The sequence below is a fragment of the Hyla sarda genome, chromosome 2 (genome assembly GCF_029499605.1).
Source record: "Hyla sarda isolate aHylSar1 chromosome 2, aHylSar1.hap1, whole genome shotgun sequence".
NCBI classification, from domain to species: Eukaryota; Metazoa; Chordata; class Amphibia; order Anura; family Hylidae; genus Hyla; species Hyla sarda.
This window is the reverse complement of record NC_079190.1, coordinates 458,287,493-458,305,496: the sequence shown is the minus strand read 5'-3', so window position 1 is coordinate 458,305,496 and position 18,004 is coordinate 458,287,493. Positions and strand designations below refer to the sequence as shown.

Sequence of the window (18,004 nt, the reverse complement as noted above, 5' to 3'; positions counted from 1 at the left end):
GCCGTTTACGGTGCCCCGTGAGGTCCGCTGACGATCACTTACCTGTCCTCGGGGCTCTGGCGCGTCCTCTTCAGGATCCCCTGTATCGTCGGCACTCTCCATCGACGTCATCAAGTAGCTGCGCACACCGTCCCGTCATCCAATAGGAGCGGCGTGCGTAATGACGTGATGGCGGTGACGGAGAGCGAGGATGCCGGGGAAGCAGAGGCCTTGCCGGAGCGTCGGGGACACGGAGACATCGATGAACGGCGACGTCCCGGGCAGCGGTGACGGTCCAGAGCGGCGGGGACAGGTGAGTACAACTTCCTCTACCAGTAGTCTTCAACCTGCGGACCTCCAGATGTTGCAAAACTACAACTACCAGCATGGCTGTCCGGGCATGCTGGGTGTTGTAGTTTTGCAACATCTGGAGGTCCGCAGGTTGAAGACCACTGTCCTTTACTTTACATTGCACGGATCCCTCAACATACGATGGTTTCAACAAACGATGGTTCATTTGGAACGGATTACAATCGTATGTTGAGGGACCACTGTATATATTATATATATCATTTATTTTTATTTTTTTTTAACTGATTGTGAAATCCAGCTGTGGGCAATTTCCAAAGCGGTGGACGATATTTATTATTTTTGCCTTTTTGCAAAAGGGCACATAAGAAGGTGCATCATCCTTAAACAAGTCACAAATTAATTCCATGTCGAGGCAACCCTATTGTGGCTGGAGTCAGTGAAATCAGAAGGATAAAACCAAAAGCTGCAATATTTATTAAGGCCGTGAACCTTTATAGTAATTTTAAAGGGGTTGTGCGCTGCCCTGCAGTTCGGAGCTCCGCTCACAGCAACCGGAAGTTCATTACTCCGAACGCTGTGTGCGGGCTTCCGTGTTCGCGGCCGGCGCGCCCGCCCCCTTGTGACGTCTCGCCCGCCCCCTCAACGAAAGTCTATGGGAAGGGGGCGCGACCCCTTTGGTAGAGGGGGTGGGCGTGACTTCACGAGGGGGTGGGCGAGACGTCACGAAGGGGCCAGGTGTGACGTCACGCCTGCCGGCCGCGAACACGGAAGCCCGCACACAGTGTTCGGAGTAATGAACTTCTGGTTGCTGTGAGCGGAGCTCCGAACTGCAGGGCAGCGCACAACCCCTTTAACGCACGACGGGCAAAATAGACTCAACAAATTCTGTCATGCACCATAGAGGATATTGATTGTACTACAGAGCGGAGAAAAAAGGAGGCAGCGGCGGCTGCACTTTGCCTGCAGCTGACAGTGACCCTTCCAACAAGCTACATAGCAAAGGTCATCCTTTTGATATTCTATCCATTCAGTGTGGTGGTCTAATCATTTGACCACCTTATTCATGGTTTTTCCCCGAATGGATTTGTTAAAGATACATTTCCTTCAGTCCATTTTTTATTTCTGTATTTTACCAGGAAGAGAGTGAAGTCCTATATCTTAAAGAAGTACTCCAGCATATAATGCACACTCAATATCGCTAGTCCTACAGCGCCATCTGTCCCCTGTGCGTTTCATTATTGTAACTGGGTCACGTGACCTACATTCAGCCCACCAGAAAATGACATGGCTTTATGTGTCTCAGGAAGCGGTTGTTTGACTTCCTGTGGACTACAAGATGACATCACCACTTATCAGATCCCTTTTGGCAGCTGCCAAACCTCTCCCAGGTGTACCTGTATGTTCGCAGTACCTACAACACCCCGATGCAATGCTCCAAACACACAAATCACAGTGATTTATAAAATATAGAAATTTATTCTAGTATCCCATAAAATCATAAACACAGACACAAAAGCATTGTGGAGGAGCAATAAGACTTAAAAATAATTTCATGATTACAAAAGCACCCTACTAGACTACCCACATAGTACGGGCTGGAGTCCTGCAGAGAATACAAAATACCATTGCACTGAAAATGCATATTTAAAGAGGACCTGTAGCCTCTTCCAAAAAATGTCATCATCCACAGGGGGGGCTATGACACTTTTTACTCACTATCTTTTCTGGGCATCCTTTATTCATTAGATATCGGTGCAGCTAGAATGTCATTTGGGTGGCCACCAATACTCAGACTTCATATTATTTATGTTTCAGGGCGCTGTACATATAAGGGGTTAAAATACATATAACAAACAGAAGCACAATGAACATGAAACAGTAAATGACAAACTTATATATAAAGGGAGAGAAGGCCCTGCCCCCGAGGGTTTACAATGTAGGGAAACAGTAGATTGTAGGCTTTCCTGAATAGATGGGTTTTCAGGTTCCTTTTAAAGAGGTACTCCCCTCAATGCAAGTCTATGGGAGGGGGCGTGACGGCAGTCACGCCCCCTCCCATAGACTTGCATTGAGGGGATGGGGTGTGACGTCACACGGGGGCGGAGTCGTGACTTCACGAACTTCTGTTCCGGTGGTCGGGACCCAGACCCTCCAGCGCTTCCAGAGCAGAAACAGGTGGGTGGCGCATGCTATATTGTGGGGGGGTCCCCAGCGGCGGGACCCCCGGGATCAGAAATCTTATCCCCGATCCTTTGGATAAGGAATGATATATCTAGGGGTGGAGTACCCCTTTAAAAGGTCTTGATGGTGGGTCAAAGCCAGATGTGTCAAGGTAGAGCGTCCCATTGAATGAGGAAAGCATATGAGAAATGTTGGAGGCGGTCGTGTGACTTGCAGACAAGGGCAGCGCACTGGCAGAGGTATTGAGAGGATCAGAGATTACATGAGGGGCATTGTGACGTCACGCCCCGCCCCTCAATGCAAGTCTACCACGCCCCCTCCCATAGACTTGCATTGAGGGGGCGGGCCGTGACATCACAAGGGACCCCTGCAATCAGACATCTTATCCCCTATCCTTTGGATAGGGGATAAGATGTCTAGGGGCGGAGTATCCCTTTAAGAGTTTAGAGCTAAGTTCAAATCACTGCTGAGCCTCGTCTTGTTCAGGGTCCGTTTTAGTCTTTTTATTTATTTTTTGCCTCCAAACGGAGCCCGAATGGGACGGAGCACAGTTCCCGACAGACCTCACTGACTTAGAATAGGGTTCCGTCGGTTGTCCGTTATTTTAGGGGAGCAAAAGTGTTTGATGGAAGGCCACAGAGGAAGATGTTGCAGTAGTCCAAGCAGGAGATGATGAGGGCATGTTGTATCAAAGTTGAGTGAGGAGCAAATTCGAGAAATATTTTTGAGGTAGAGGCGGTAAAGGTCTGGATGTGCGGTTTGACCCCAAGGCAGCGGACTTGTGGGACTGGGGAAAGAACAGAGCCATTGACTGTAATTTATAGAGCGGGGGGGGGGGGGGGGTTGGCATGGCTTCCAAAATGGGGGAATGGTAATGAGTTTCGTTTTCTCTGTTAAGTTTTAAAAAAACAGGGGGAGAAGATGGAAGATATAGCAGACAGATACTCTGGGATCCTGGATAGTAGAGAGAATTCAAAGTAGGGGGCACTCAGGTTCATGCCCCAGTGGTGACTTCCCTCTTAATAAGCCACGGACTTCAACTATATCCATAGACTTTCAAGGGGGCATGACCCTGAATGCTCTCCCTGTTGAGTTCTGAGTGCTGGTGACCGCCCAGTTGTCAGTTTATGCTGATGAGGGGTTGATTGGTGTTATGGAACAGGACAGCCTAGAAAAACAAAAACGTAATCTGTGGATCGGCAGCTTCACATGGATGACTACAGCTGTTGTTTATTGACAGGTCCTCTTTACAATATAATGAAGAATAACCTGTAATTATTACACAAGTATAAATTTATAAATGTAATAAAAAAATCAACTGGAATTATTTTATTTATTTAAATAAATAAAATAATTAGTGATTATAGTAATCTGGAATGAGGTAGATTTGTGTAATATTGTCTGGCCATATATTACTAAACTGGACAGCGTTTAGTTACTGTGATAATAAATAAGGTCTTGGTAATATTCAGTGTGAATCAAAACATACAGGGGGTGGAGGATATTCATCATTACCTAGTAGGGAATATAGACATCAGTGATGGGGATTACCCAATAAGAACTTTCCTCTATTCCCCAGAGGGTAAAGTAACTAAGATCAAAATATATACTAGCAACCTTTTAGTGTTTACATTTATGCTGAGAAGCAAGTAGATCAAAATACAAATTGTGGATGTGCGACCATGTCTTTTCTCTATTTGAATTCACATTGTGTTTTCTATCCCCCTCTTTTTTGTTGTTTTCACTTGGTCTGGACTCTGCCCCGCCCCCTCAGTCCAGCCCTATATAAATTGGCAGGAAGCTGCACAGGGCCCCTTCCTTTCTAGCAGCCTCCCAGTCTGACTGGGAGCACATGATAAGTGAGCTTTACACCTTGTTCACACTGGTGTGGTGCAGTGCGGCGTCCATTGCTGCCGTGGCACCGTGTCTATGGGAAGGCACGGTCCTGGGACTGGTTTGAGTGGCATTGGGGCTGCTCTGCCAGTGGGTCGTTCCCCCTGTGGGCACCGATGTTGCGGTGGTGGTGGTCGCCGGCCAGTGCTACGCCATTTTATGCTCGGGACGTTAGGGACCCACTCTAAATAGGTGGCTTGACGTGGCGAGTGGGCTTGTACTTTTTGATCAAAATGTATACTAACAACCTGTTAGTGTTTGAATTTATGCTGAGAAGCAAGTAGATCAAAATACAAATTGTGGATGTGCGACCATGTCTGTTTTCTCTGTTTGAATTAACTAAGGAAAAATGTCACTTGCTTTAGCTGACTTGGACTCTATTATGTAATACTAGATTACACTGTAGGGAATATGAATGGACCTTAGTACACTCCTGTATACTGCAGATTACTCCGTGTACTGTAAACCAGATTCTGACACCATTTTAGAGAAGACTCCTTTCTTCTGTATCAACCTCTGTGGTTCATCAAACTCTACAACTTTGCCAGCATCGAGAACAAGCACCCTGCAGAAAATAACACACAGTCAACCATTTTTGATCAATAAACACAAAGGTTAGTTAATATCATTTTCAGTGCCGACTCCCCTTTTCTGGTGCACAGTCAGATAAAGTAGTCTGCCAGTTCATCCTTTAGCCATTTTTGCTTTTAAAAGAGGTACTCCGCTGCTCAGCGTTTGGAACAAGCTGTTCCGAACGCTGGAGCCGGGAGCTTGTGACATCATAGTCCCGCCCCTCATTATGTCACACCCCGACCTCTCAATGCAAGTCTATGAGAGGGGGCGTGACAGCCATCACGCCCCCTCCCATAGATTTGCATTGAGGGGGCGGGTGTGATGTCATGAGGGACGGGACTATGACATCACAAGCTCCCGGCTCCAGCGTACGGAACATTTTGTTCCAAATGCTGAGCAGCGGAGTACCTCTTTTACTAAAAGGGTCTAATAATTAGATCTTATCGAATAGTATTCAAGACTATCTTGTAGCCCAGATATATAGAGCTAAGTGCACCAGTTATGTCTCAGGCAGATATGTAAATGATTACAGGTGTGGTCTAAGTAGACAGAGAGTCTTGCCATAAAAAGGTGTAACTGTGCCTCCCCAAGTGTCCTATAAAAAGGCTCTCAGGGGCTACTTTTGGGTAGTATGCCTCTTGGTCAGAGATTGTTGCTCAGTTGAAAGACTTTAAAGAAGGTTCATCATTGGACTGAGAGAAACAAGATGGTTGTTAGAACACATTGCCCGCCATCTAGGCCTTTTTGACCAAGATGTTGGTAGAAGTGGTTACATGAAGGCACACACCAGGCAAACAGGCTCCAGACAGACCACCAAAAAAATAGGATCATTTGATGACAACCATGAGCCGCTCCCAGAGTTTCCATGTCATCCAGACACAGGTGGCTCCTTCATTACACACACCCGATTCTGCCTGGATCTTTTCTAGGTGCTCAGAAGAAGGACATTGCATGCCCTGCCATTGACAGCAAGCTACTGTTGCCTTCATATGCAGTGGTGTTGTGAACAGGAAACCTAGACTGCTACGGACTAGAACCGTATCGTCATTAGCAACAAATCCTGGTTCTGCCTGGGATCGGACAACAGTCAGGTTGGCTTTAATCCTGCCTTTGCTGTGGAGAGACGCACTGCACCAGCTGCTGCTGTGATGATCTGGGGAGCCATTTTTCGGAAGGCTAATGCTCACATACACACAGGAAAGGCTTTCCAGAAATATCTAACTACTTCTTGGTGTATTATATTTTTTGTCAAAAAGTGTATAATGCGATGTCTGTACCTTTCAGAATCCAGGACGGTATGTAGCCTGTGAGCTATGGTTAGCACAGTGCAGTCACTGAACGCTGCCCGAATAGTGCTCTGAACAAGGCCGTCCGTCTCCATGTCTATTGAGGCTGTTGCTTCATCCAAAACAAGGATTTTTGTTTTTCGAAGTAAAGCTCGAGCAAGACAAATGAGCTGCCTCTGCCCAACACTAGAGGGAAATAAATAAATATTAGTTTATTTCCTTTACTACAGAAGTTCTGAACTACCAGACATAACTAAAAGGAAAGAAAAGAAATATCCAGTAAGAAAGGTAGAAATCCTTAGGCCAGAGCAACGCTGCAACTTTTTGTAGCGCTACAAGATTGTTCTTACTGTCACTTTTGACCTATAGTTCAAACAAAACTGCAATACCCAACTACCAGGCTATGGCTATAGATAAGAGTTTTTTAATTTTATTTATTATAAGGACGTGTGTGTATAATATATATATATATACACACACACACACACACACACACACACACACACAGTGATCCCTCAACATACGATGGTAATCCGTTCCAAATAAACCACGTTTGTTGAAACCATCGTATGTTGAGGGATCCGTGCAATGTTAAATATAGGACGCTGTACTCACCTGTCCCCACCATCACCGCTGCCCTGGATGTCGCCGTCCATCGCTGCCGCTGCGTCCCCGGGGTGTCCCCGCCGCTCCGGAACGTCTCTGTTGCCTGGGATCATCGTTCCTCATCACCGCCATCATGTCACTACGCACGCCGCTCCTATTGGATGACGGGACAGTGTGCGAGGTGACGTGATGACGACGATGGAAAGCACCGGCGATGCAGGGGATCCCGAAGAGGACGTCCTGGAGCGCCACGGACAGGTGAGTGACCATCACCGGAGCTTACGGGGCACCGTTAACGGCTATCCGGTGGCAGATGAAGCAGTCAGCACTGCCGGATAGCCGCTTATGCGATGGCCCCGACATACAAAAGCATCGTATGTTTATGCTGCCTTCTGAGAGGCCATTGCATGTTGAAATTATCGTATGTCTGGTCCATCGTAGGTCGGGGGTCACTGTATATATATATATATATATATATATATATATATATATATATACACACACATATACATATATATATATATATATATGTGGGGTAAGCAGAAACAAAGATAGATATCCGCACTCACCGCAAAATAAGTGACCGCCTGCTCCTAAATGGAGATGTAAATCATTGTTCCATCATTGCATTGCTACACTAAGAAAGATCTTTTCTGTTCATTACTACTTTATTAAGAAAAAAGTTTACAGAACAAAGTTAAAGAAATTCATAAGAGTTTAACATATATTTTGTATTGTGCAGAAAAAATTTTCAGGATCCAGCAATTCCATAAAACTTCACTTTTATTTGTAATCCACAGCGTTAAAAATCTTGCAACCTAGCAAGTGATACACTGCAACATGGACGCGTTTCGAGCGCATGCGAGCTCTTGATCATCATTCCACCTGTGCACACCTTACCCCTCTTTGTACTAGACTCTGGGGGAGGAGTCACCAGTTGTGAATTAAAATATACTCTTGTATAAAACACATATACACAAAAGACAGGTTTAAATAATAGTCCTATGCATGACAAATGGCGAAGACTTCTGTATACATGCCGCATATGGATAGTCTCTAAGAAATCTGTTGCTGAAATACCATAAGACTATTCACTTGCCGGTGTGTACAGAAGCTTACATTCGTAATTGGATAAAAGAGACAGATGGTAAATCCAAACATAGCAAGCACCTATTAGTAGTGAAACATAAGTTCTCTTCTTTTATTTAACCCTTGGGGTGTTCTCGTATGGAGCACAAACTGCCAAAATGCCTCTCGGCTTAACAGTCTGCACTGCAGATCACCTCCACGTGTTTTCTGAAAAATCTTCTCTATTGTATACATCCTGAAATCACTGGTGCTAGCATTGTGTTTCTCACGAAAATGCAAAGAAGCCCTGGATTTATTCCGGTTACCATTTGGATTACTAACATCATTGAGGTTCTCTCTGATTCTTGTTTTCAACTTGCGAGTTGTGCGTCCAACATACTTTAGATTACAGGTCACACACTCAATGTATACTACATTTGTAGAATTACAATTCAAGTGTTGCTTTATTTTTATAAGTGCGACTACCTTTGTAGAAGCCAACACTATCCGCATTTGTAGAAGCCAACACTATCTAGCCACCTGTTCATATTTTGCGTCTCTGTCGTAACCAAACTAGGGGATAATTTATCCCTAAAGGTTGCAGCTCTTTTGGGTACCACCGACAGTCCAGATGCCAAGATTCTACACATTTTCTCATCTTCCTAAAGCAGATGTGTTTATGTACAATATTTTTTATGGCTTTGAACTGTGGACTGTAAGTGATAGCCAAAATAGGCTTATTAGGACAATTCACAAAACTATCTCTACTGTGTGTATTTTATTGTTATTTTTACCCCGGGGAATTGCACATCACAATTGAAATACTTGGAAGAAGCACCGAGTCTTGAAAACCGCCTATTAAAACGTGGTTACAGTTGAACAAATATAATCCAAGCCAAGAAAATTGTGAGTTGCAAAGACCGTCTGAATCTTATAAGACACATAACAATAAAAAAAAAAAAACATACAGTAGAGATTGTTTTGTGAATTGTCCTAATAAGCCTATTTTGGCTTTCACTTACAGTCCACAGTTCAAAGCCATAAAAATATTGTACATAAACACATCTGCTTAAGGAAGATGAGAAAATGTGTAGAATCTTGGCATCTGGACTGTCGGTGGTACCCAAAAGAGCTGCCACACTCAGGGATAAATTATCCCCTAGTTTGGTTATGACAGAGACGCGAAATGTGAACAGGTGGCTAGATAGTATTGGCTTCTACAAATGCGGAGCGACACGATGTAAAGCCTGTGGAGTAACACATGTATGCAAGGAATTCCCAGATACAACAGTCACACTTATAAAATAAAGCAACACTTGAATTGTAATTCTACAAATGTAGGATACATTATTGAGCGTGTGACCTGTAATCTAAAGTATGTTGGACGCACAACTCGCAAGCGGAAAGCAAGAATCAGGGAACACCTCAATGATGTTAGTAATCCAAATGGTAACCGGAAATAAAAGAAATAAAAGAAGAGAACTTATGCTTCACTACTAATAGGTGCTTGCTATGTTTGGATTAACATCTGTCTCTTTTATCCAATTACGAATGTAAGCTTCTGTACACACCGGCAAGTGAACAGTCTTGCGGTATTTCTGCAACAGATTTCTTAGAGACTATCCATATGCGGCATGTATACAGAAGTCTTCGCCATTTGTCTTTTGTATATATGTGTTTTATACAAGAGTATATTTTAATTCACAACTGGTGACTCCTCCCCCAGAGTCTAGTACAAAGAGGGGTGAGGTGTGCACCGGTGGAATGAAGATCCAGAGCGCGCATCATGCAGTGTATCGCTGGCTAGGTGGTGTCGTGAGTGCTATCTTGCAAGATTTTTAACGCTGTGGATTACGAATAAAAGTGACGTTTTATGGAATTGCTGGATCCTGAAATTTTTTTCTGCACAATACTACGTATCAAGCTGGGCCAGGATCGGGAGGATCTGCGCAAGACCAGTGGGAGTTGAGCTGAAGATTATGTTGTAAATTCATTGCATTGTGTTTAATATATATTTACATAAGTTCTTACAGAAAAATTTTAACTAGGCTTGGAATATTTTACATTTATTTAAAGGGGTATTCCGGTGGAAAACATTTTTTTAAATCAACTGGTGCCAGAACGTTAAACAGATTTGTAAATTTCTTCTATTAAAAAATCTTAATCCTTCCAGTACTTAGCTGCTATATGCTTCACAGGAAGTTCTTTAGTTTTTGAATTTCCTTTCTGTCTGACCACAGTGCTCTCTGGTGACACCTCTGTCTATGTCATGAACTTTCCAGAGCAGGAGAGGTTTGTGCAGTAAAAGGGAACATTGTAGTCCTGATCATGGCTTCCAGTCTAGACACCCCTCAAAGATCTTAATCCTTCCAGTACTTATCAGCTGCTGTATGCTCCAGAGGAAGTTGTATAGTTCTTTTCAGTCTGACCACAGTGCTCTCTGCTGACACCTCTGTCCATGTCAGGAACTGTTCAGAGCAGGAGAGATTTGCTATGGGGATTTGCTCCTACTCTGGACAGAGGTGTCAGCAGAGAGCACTGTGGTCAGACTGAAAAGAAATTCAAAAACAAAAGAACTTCCTCTGTAGTATACAGCAGCTGATAAGTATTGGAAGGATTAAGATTTTCAAATAGAAGTTATTTACAAATCTGTTTAACATTCTGGCACCAGTTGATTTTTAAAATATTATTTCTCACCGGAGTAATCCTTTAACCCCTCCACCCCCACCCCCCAAAGAGGTGAGAGAGAGAGAAAAGGGAACATTCATACCGTAAATTATAACTAGTTACATTTTACAGATCTCAAACCAACGTGACCACATCTTTTGATAACTAGATCCCTTATTTCTTTTTAAATATAGACTTTTTCCCATCTTAAGACAATCTCTGTGTTGTAGATAAATTGTCTCTCTGTTAGTGGGTTATTATCTTTCCAATATTGGGTGATCAATTTTGTAGCCATATATAGAAAACGGCCCATGGCAACCTTAGGAGTTACTTCAAGAGGAAGATCATCTGTATAACCTAGGATACACACTTTGGGTTCTCTAGGGACTACTAAGCCAAATACATCCCCAATAATATGCAGTACAGATTTCCAATATCCTCCTAAATGGGGGCAGCTCCACAGCATATGCAGAAGATCTGCCTCTGGTAGGGAGCAGCGTGGGCATAATGGGTCCCATTTGACACCTAAGGAATTTGATATGCTCTATATAAATAATAGATCTGACATAATCAGATGCTCTCTCCTAAAGATTAATGTGGGATGGCTTTTAAGACCGAGTTCCATCGTTCACAGATTGTACCCACTTCTGTCTGCCATCTTACAAAAGGCGGAACCAAATGACATTCATGTTTCATAAGCAAAAGCTTGTACAGTTTAGAGAGCTTGTACAGTTTACAATCTAGAGCTATCAAATCCAATGCTGGGTCACTAATGATCTGAAAGAAAGATTTTAAAGGCTTTTTGAGTAGTCTTAGCCCCTTAGGCTGGGCCCCCACACAGTCTTTTTGTTCTTTTTGTTTTTGGAAAACTGTCATACAGTTTTTAAGCCAAAGTGATAACATTGACACCATCTTTATTGTTTGGGTCCTTATGATTATAACAATGAACAATTAAGTGGGCGCATTCATTAAAACAAATTTTTGCTATTGCACTCGTTATGATAAATAAAAAAATCTTTCTAATGTACTTTGTTTTAAAAAAATGACGTTTTCTAGGTATTATTTGTGTTTTAAAAAAAGCTGCTCCTAGGTGTTTCCCTACTTGTCCAGAGCACATTTCCCCCCAACTCTTGCACAGACTTTGGACTCCTGCTGGCCTGGCAGAAGTCCCAAATCAGGAAATGCAGTCAAAGGGGTGTGTGTGCAGCCTTAGCCAATCAGAGCTCAACTCACACTGAACTGCTCTGGGCTGTGTGTAGCAGAATGAGGGAGGAAGTTCTCCCCTGTATGGCTTCAGATGATGTCACGCCTGCTGGGAACGCCCCTTCCCAGTCTGTGAATCTGACTGAGCAGAAAATACAGAGAAACTACGGTAACAAATAATAAAAATAAAGGCAGGGGGCGGTTTATCATGAGCGGGCAGTGAACTGGGGCGATTATAAAATTTAACAAGATCCTGACAGGTACTCTCAAATAATTTTTGTTATGTTTTACTACTTTAAAAAAAAAAAAGTTTAAAACTTAAAAATAAATCATCATATTCTGACCCCTATCAGATATTTATTCCATTTTTTCTGGGGGGGGGGGGCAATGAATTGCAATTCTAGCATTTGTTTTTTTTTTTCACAATGCAGGATCAATAACATTTTAAATAGCTTGAACGTTTCCAAATGCAGTAAAACTAAATCTGTTTGTTTGTTTATGTATTTATTTCACAAATAGTAGCATCCCTGCCTCAGTGTAAAAGGAAAGGTGCTGCAGACCACCTATCAATACACCATCACAGAGTGCAAGTTAAAAAATAAACTGTCCTGCCATTCTCAAAAAGGCTGATGTATGGCATATGGCTGATACATCAGCCTCTTGATAACGCCATTGTTAAGGCGAAACATGTTGAGGGTGGCAGGACAGTTTATTTTTTAACTTGCACTCTGTGATGGTGTATTGATCGGTGGTCTGCAGCACCTTTCCTTTTGTGATGTATCGCTATATATAAACACCATCACAGCACCATTTTAATAATTCAAATAGGGTATTTGTTTTAATGGAAATAATAAAAGTTTATTTTTAAGGGTGGGAACCTAATAGGGGTGTTAGAAACTCCGGGCTACAGCAAACTCCCCTCCTTTCCCCTTTGAAAACACATGCACACTCAGCCAAACCTAACGTGAACGTGTCTAGGGAAGGAAAGTCATGGACTACTATATGCCGTTCATGAATTTCATTGCTGTATATAGTTGTGTAGCAGATGTGTATAGTACAAATATATAAATACCTTAGGTTCTCTCCTCCTTCTGAGATCTCATGATAGAGTTTCTTAGGAAGAGACTGCACAAAGTTCTTCAGATGACACATGTCCAGCGCCTCCCAGAGATCAGCATCAGAATGTTTCCCTAATGGATCCAGATTCATCTGTAAGGTGCCCGAAAACAAAACCGGATCCTAAAAAGAAAGTCATTACTGCTTAAATGCTTAAAGAAAGACTGACAGGCATCAAAAATGGAGATCACATGACTAACCATAAAACTTGGCAAATTGTTATCAGGACCTTTTCTTATTAAAGGTAGAATAGGGAACAGTGGATCAGTACAGCCCGGCTTCCGTAACCCCCTCCAAACAGCTGATGTTGTAGGGCAGTGGTCGTTAAATCGTGGCCCTCCAGATGTTGCAAAACTACAACTTCTAGCATGCCCGGACAGCCAACGGCTGTCCGGGCATGCTGAAAGTTGTAGCTTTGCAACATCTGGAGGGCCACAGTTTGGAGGCCACTGTTGTGGAGGGACACAATTTTGTAGGTACTGATTGGGTAATGCTGCAGTTCACAAGATTGCATACAGCCTAATGTATTTCTCTGGACTGTAGTTGTAGCTCAATAGTTAAATGCCGGCAACTCAGATTAATGGCAGACCATATAATACTTTGTCTGCTCTTTGTAGTCCATATGTTTTAATCAAACATACAGTCATGGTCGTAAATGTTGGCACCCCTGAAATTTTTCTAGAAAATTAAGTATTTCTCACAGAAAAGGATTGGACATGTTTTGCTATACATGTTTATTCCCTTTGTGTGTATTGGAACTAAACCAAAAAAGGCAGGAAAAAAAGCAAATCGGACATAATGTCACACCAAACTCCCAAAATGGGCTAAACACAACATTTGAAAAAAAATTACTGAAATCAGTCACTTCCTATAACCATCAATAAGCTTCTTACACCTCTCAGCCGGAATGTTGGACCACTCTTCCTTTGCAAACTGCTCCAGGTCTCTTATTGGAAGGTGCCTTTTCCCAACAGCAATTTTAAGATCTCACCACAGGTGTTCAATGGGATTTAGATCTGAACTCATTGCTGCCACTTCAGAACTCTCCAGCGCTTTGCTGCCATCCATTTCTGGGTGCTTTTTGACGTATGTTTGGGGTCATTGTCCTGCTGGAAGACCCAAGATCTCGGACGCAAACCCAGTTTTCTGACACTGGGCTGAGCATCACATGCTTGAAAGAGTGCTAATAATTTTGTCCAGACCATTTTTGGGGTTTGATGTGACATTATGTCCAATTTGCTTTTTTACCTTCCTTTTTTGGTTTAGTTCCAATACACACAAAGGGAATAAACATGTATATAGCAAAACATGTGTTACTGCAATCCTTTTCTGTGAGAAATACTTCATTTTCTAGAAAAAGTTCAGGGATGACAACATTTACGACCATGACTGTTTGCAAAAGAGCTTTCACTGTGAGACAACCACGTAACAACCATTCTAGAGTGATCTTTTGAGTGAAAATATTTGTGGTATATCTTTGATAAGGACCACACTTTGCAATCCGAAGCAGCCAGAACTTTTTATTTTTTAAAGTTGAGGACACTCATAGCTCATCTATTAGAGATCTATCCAAAGACATCTAGACATATCTATCCATTGCTTATAAGTAACAGGTATCCGGAGAATGATAAATCTCACTCACACATCAAAAACTTTTTATATGTTGTCCATCTTGGCAAAACATTAAATGGGCACTGTCACCAACTTTATTTTTTGATATGTTGTAGTACTTATGTACTACAACATATCTCTAATATACTTTTATTTTTTCCATTAAAAAGGTTTCATTTACATTTAAAAACCGGCCACTAGGGGTCACCCTCCTAGTGGCCGGCTGCAGCCTGGCGTGACGTCACGCCTGAAAAAGGACTGATTTTGGAGTGGCAATCAGTCTTTTTTCAGTTAGGCTGCACTTGCTCCCTGCCTGTCAATCAGACAGCTGGAGGCACCCTGTGTAGATGAACTAAGGGCGGAAGTCCCCCCAGCAGGCATCAGTGACGTGGTGCCTGCTGGGGAAGTCTGCCTGGTAGTGAGCACACTGCCAGGCAGACAAAAGGCATTTCTAATATAGTAAAAATTAAAATTAAAAGCAGGGAGGGGGTTAGGGATAGATTGGCAATAGGCATGGACAGAAAAAAAAAATAGGATGGTGGGAGCTACCCTTTAACCTTTCTAATATACTTCATAATAATGTGATCTCCTTTTTTTATAAAAATCATGGCTTATTTGGGGTCCCCATATCATACAGGACATAATCCTGTCTGGTTGCAGCATTATCTTTGTACCAGCTGAAGCACAGGCTGGGACAAAATCCAGTAAGTGAGGGTGGGACTCACTTTCTCTTCAGTGCTCACTCCTGTCCTATCAGGGTGCAGCATGAAAACAGAAAGGAGGGGGTTATAGAGCAGCCTGTAGTGATTGGATGAAAAGACCCAGCACAGCACAGAATGCATGGTAAGTGAGGGCGGGCTCAGTGTTTGCCCTGGACACGCCTCATCTTGAGCAGTGGATATCAGAATGAGTGAGCAGCAGAAGAGAGGGATTTGTGAGCCAAATTCAGAAGACAGACACATAAAAAAGACATGTAAAGCATCTGCATGACCTAGTAAAAAAAATAAAAATTTCTAAACATGACAGGTATGCTTTAACTGCACTTAATCCTGTAGAGCAGTCTGTATTGTAAACATGTGGAATTGCACTGTAAGGTTTCTTTAAAAATCCAAAAAATAAAAAATAGATCTACATTTACTGCCCTGTGATTGGGGACTAATCCCAATACAAACTGGTGTCATATTAGGATGAAATCACCTGAGGAATTATATTCAGCTTGCTTCTCAGGTCATGTAGTCCAATAGTAGCAATATCAATTCCATCAATCACGATCCTTCCTCCTGCTCTCTCAACAATGCGGAACAAACAATTTGTAAGGGTGGATTTACCCGCTCCGGTTCTTCCAACAATACCGATCTGAGAACACATTAATGGAGGCATTAGCTTTCAAGGGGTACTCCGGTGAAAACCTTTTTTCTTTTAAATCAACTGGTGGCAGAAAGTTAAACATATTTGTAAATTACTTCTATTAAAAAATCTTAATCATTCCTGTACTTATTAGCTGCTGAATACTACAGAGGAAATTCTTTTCTTTTTGGAATGCTCTCTGATGACATCACGAGCACAGTTCACCCTGCTGACGTTATTATAATAATAATAACGCTTTATTTATTGTTGTCCTTAGTGGGATTTGAACCCAAGTCCCCAGCACTGCAAGGCAGCAGTGCTAACCACTGAGCCACCATGCAGCCCTTACATGCATCTGCTATGCATGGTTGCTAAAATGGACAGAGATGTCAGCAGAGAGCACTGTGCTCGTGATGTCATCAGTGTTCCAAAAAGAAAGGAATTTCCTCTGTAGCCTTCAGCAGCTAATAAGTACTGGAAGGATTAAGATTTTTTAATAGAAGTAATTTACAAATATGTTTAACTTTCTGCCACCAGTTGATTTAAAAGAAAAAAGGTTTTCACCGGAGTACCCCTTTAAATACTGGACCATACTAGCTACAATTATATGCGACTATGATTTTGCATAGATTTGACTTTATCATATGTGATGTGACCAAAAATCTTAAATTCTGATGTTTTTTGTTTGTTTCCGCCACATACTATGAGAGATTAATAGTGTTTATATATATAAGCACTATTAATCTCTCATAGTGAATGGCGGAAACAAACAAAAAAAACATCAGAATGATACATCACGCTTGGTTTTAATTTAGTTTTTCTTGTTACCCCCTACCCCCTTCTTTTTCTTTTCCTGTACCACCCTTCTATTTGACTTTCGAAAATAAAAAAGTTTTAATGAGAAAAAAAAATTTAATAAATAAATAAAAATATATACATTATATATATTTATATATACAGTGATTCCTCAACTTACAATGGCCTCAACATACAATGGTCTTTTCTGGACCATTGTAAGTTGAAACCAGACTCAACATACACAATGTACAGACAGTCCAGATCTGTGAAATGTGTCAATGGCCAGAAGAACCGACCAATCAGAATGGGGATTCACTGGTAAAACCCCTGTATTACTGAAGTGTATGCACTGACTGGTGTCTGGTAGCGCCCCCTACAGTACAGGGAGGTATTACATGTTCTGTACTCTTTACCTGTACAAGGGTTAGGTGCTCCTTTGGACACCAGGTGAGGGCGGCTCCATGTTACTTTTTTTTTTTTTAAAGACCTTGCGTGTACCCTGAAGAAGCTCCTGACCTCTACATAGACCAGTGTTTCCCAAGCAGGGTGCCACCAGCTGTTGCAAAACTACAACTCCCAGCATGCCCGGACAGCCGAAGGCTGTCCGGGTATGCTGGGAGTTGTAGTTTTGCAACAGCTGGAGGCTCCCTGCTTAAGAAACACTGACATACAGTGATTTACAGCTTCCAGTAGCTCTTTCTTACTATTATATGTAAAGATTAGTTATCTACTTATTAGCTATTAGTATTAGTTATCTACTTATTTTTATTTAATCCTCACTTTTTCCAATTTTTGGATGTCATTTTGGTGCCTTTAGAACCAATTACCAGGTTTCCATAGAGTTATGGTCTCAACTAGAGATGAGCGAATTTACAGTAAATTCGATTCATCACAAACTTCTCAGCTCGGCAGTTGATGACTTATCCTGCATAAATGAGTTCAGCTTTCAGGTGCTCCCGTGGGCTGGAAAAGGTGGATACAGTCCTAGGAGACTAGGACTGTATCCACCTTTTCCAGCCCTCCGGAGCACCTGAAAGCTGAACTAATAAGCGTGATGTATCATGTGGAAGAAAAAGCTTACACAGTATAAGACTAACTTATTACTAGCTTAAAGGGGTTATCCAGGCAAAAACTTTTTTTTATATATCAACTGGCTCCGGAAAGTTAAACAGATTTGTAAATTACTTCTATTAAAAAATCTTAATCCTTCCAATAGTTATTAGCTTCTGAAGTTTTCTATTTAACTGCTCAATGATGATGTCACGTCCCGGGAGCTGTGCATGAACTACAGGAACTACACAGCTCCCGGGACGCGACTCATCAGAAAGCAGTTAGACAGAAAACAGCAACTCCACTTGAGAAGC

General features: G+C 42.2%; 1 protein-coding gene across 1 annotated transcript in view; it reads right to left on the bottom strand.

The window, feature by feature from the left end:
- Window positions 1-2,490: 2,490 nt before the first annotated feature.
- Window positions 2,491-18,004, bottom strand: part of LOC130357055 (multidrug resistance-associated protein 1-like) — a 78,442-nt gene continuing 62,928 nt past the window's right edge. Inside the window, exons 25-28 of the mRNA XM_056559380.1 lie at window positions 15,693-15,851; window positions 12,841-13,007; window positions 6,216-6,410; window positions 2,491-4,930 (exon numbers count right to left, since the gene is read on the bottom strand). Of these exons, the coding sequence (XP_056415355.1) occupies window positions 4,813-4,930; window positions 6,216-6,410; window positions 12,841-13,007; window positions 15,693-15,851 (639 nt within the window). The 3' untranslated portion in view covers window positions 2,491-4,812. The remainder of the gene's footprint in view (window positions 4,931-6,215; window positions 6,411-12,840; window positions 13,008-15,692; window positions 15,852-18,004) is intronic.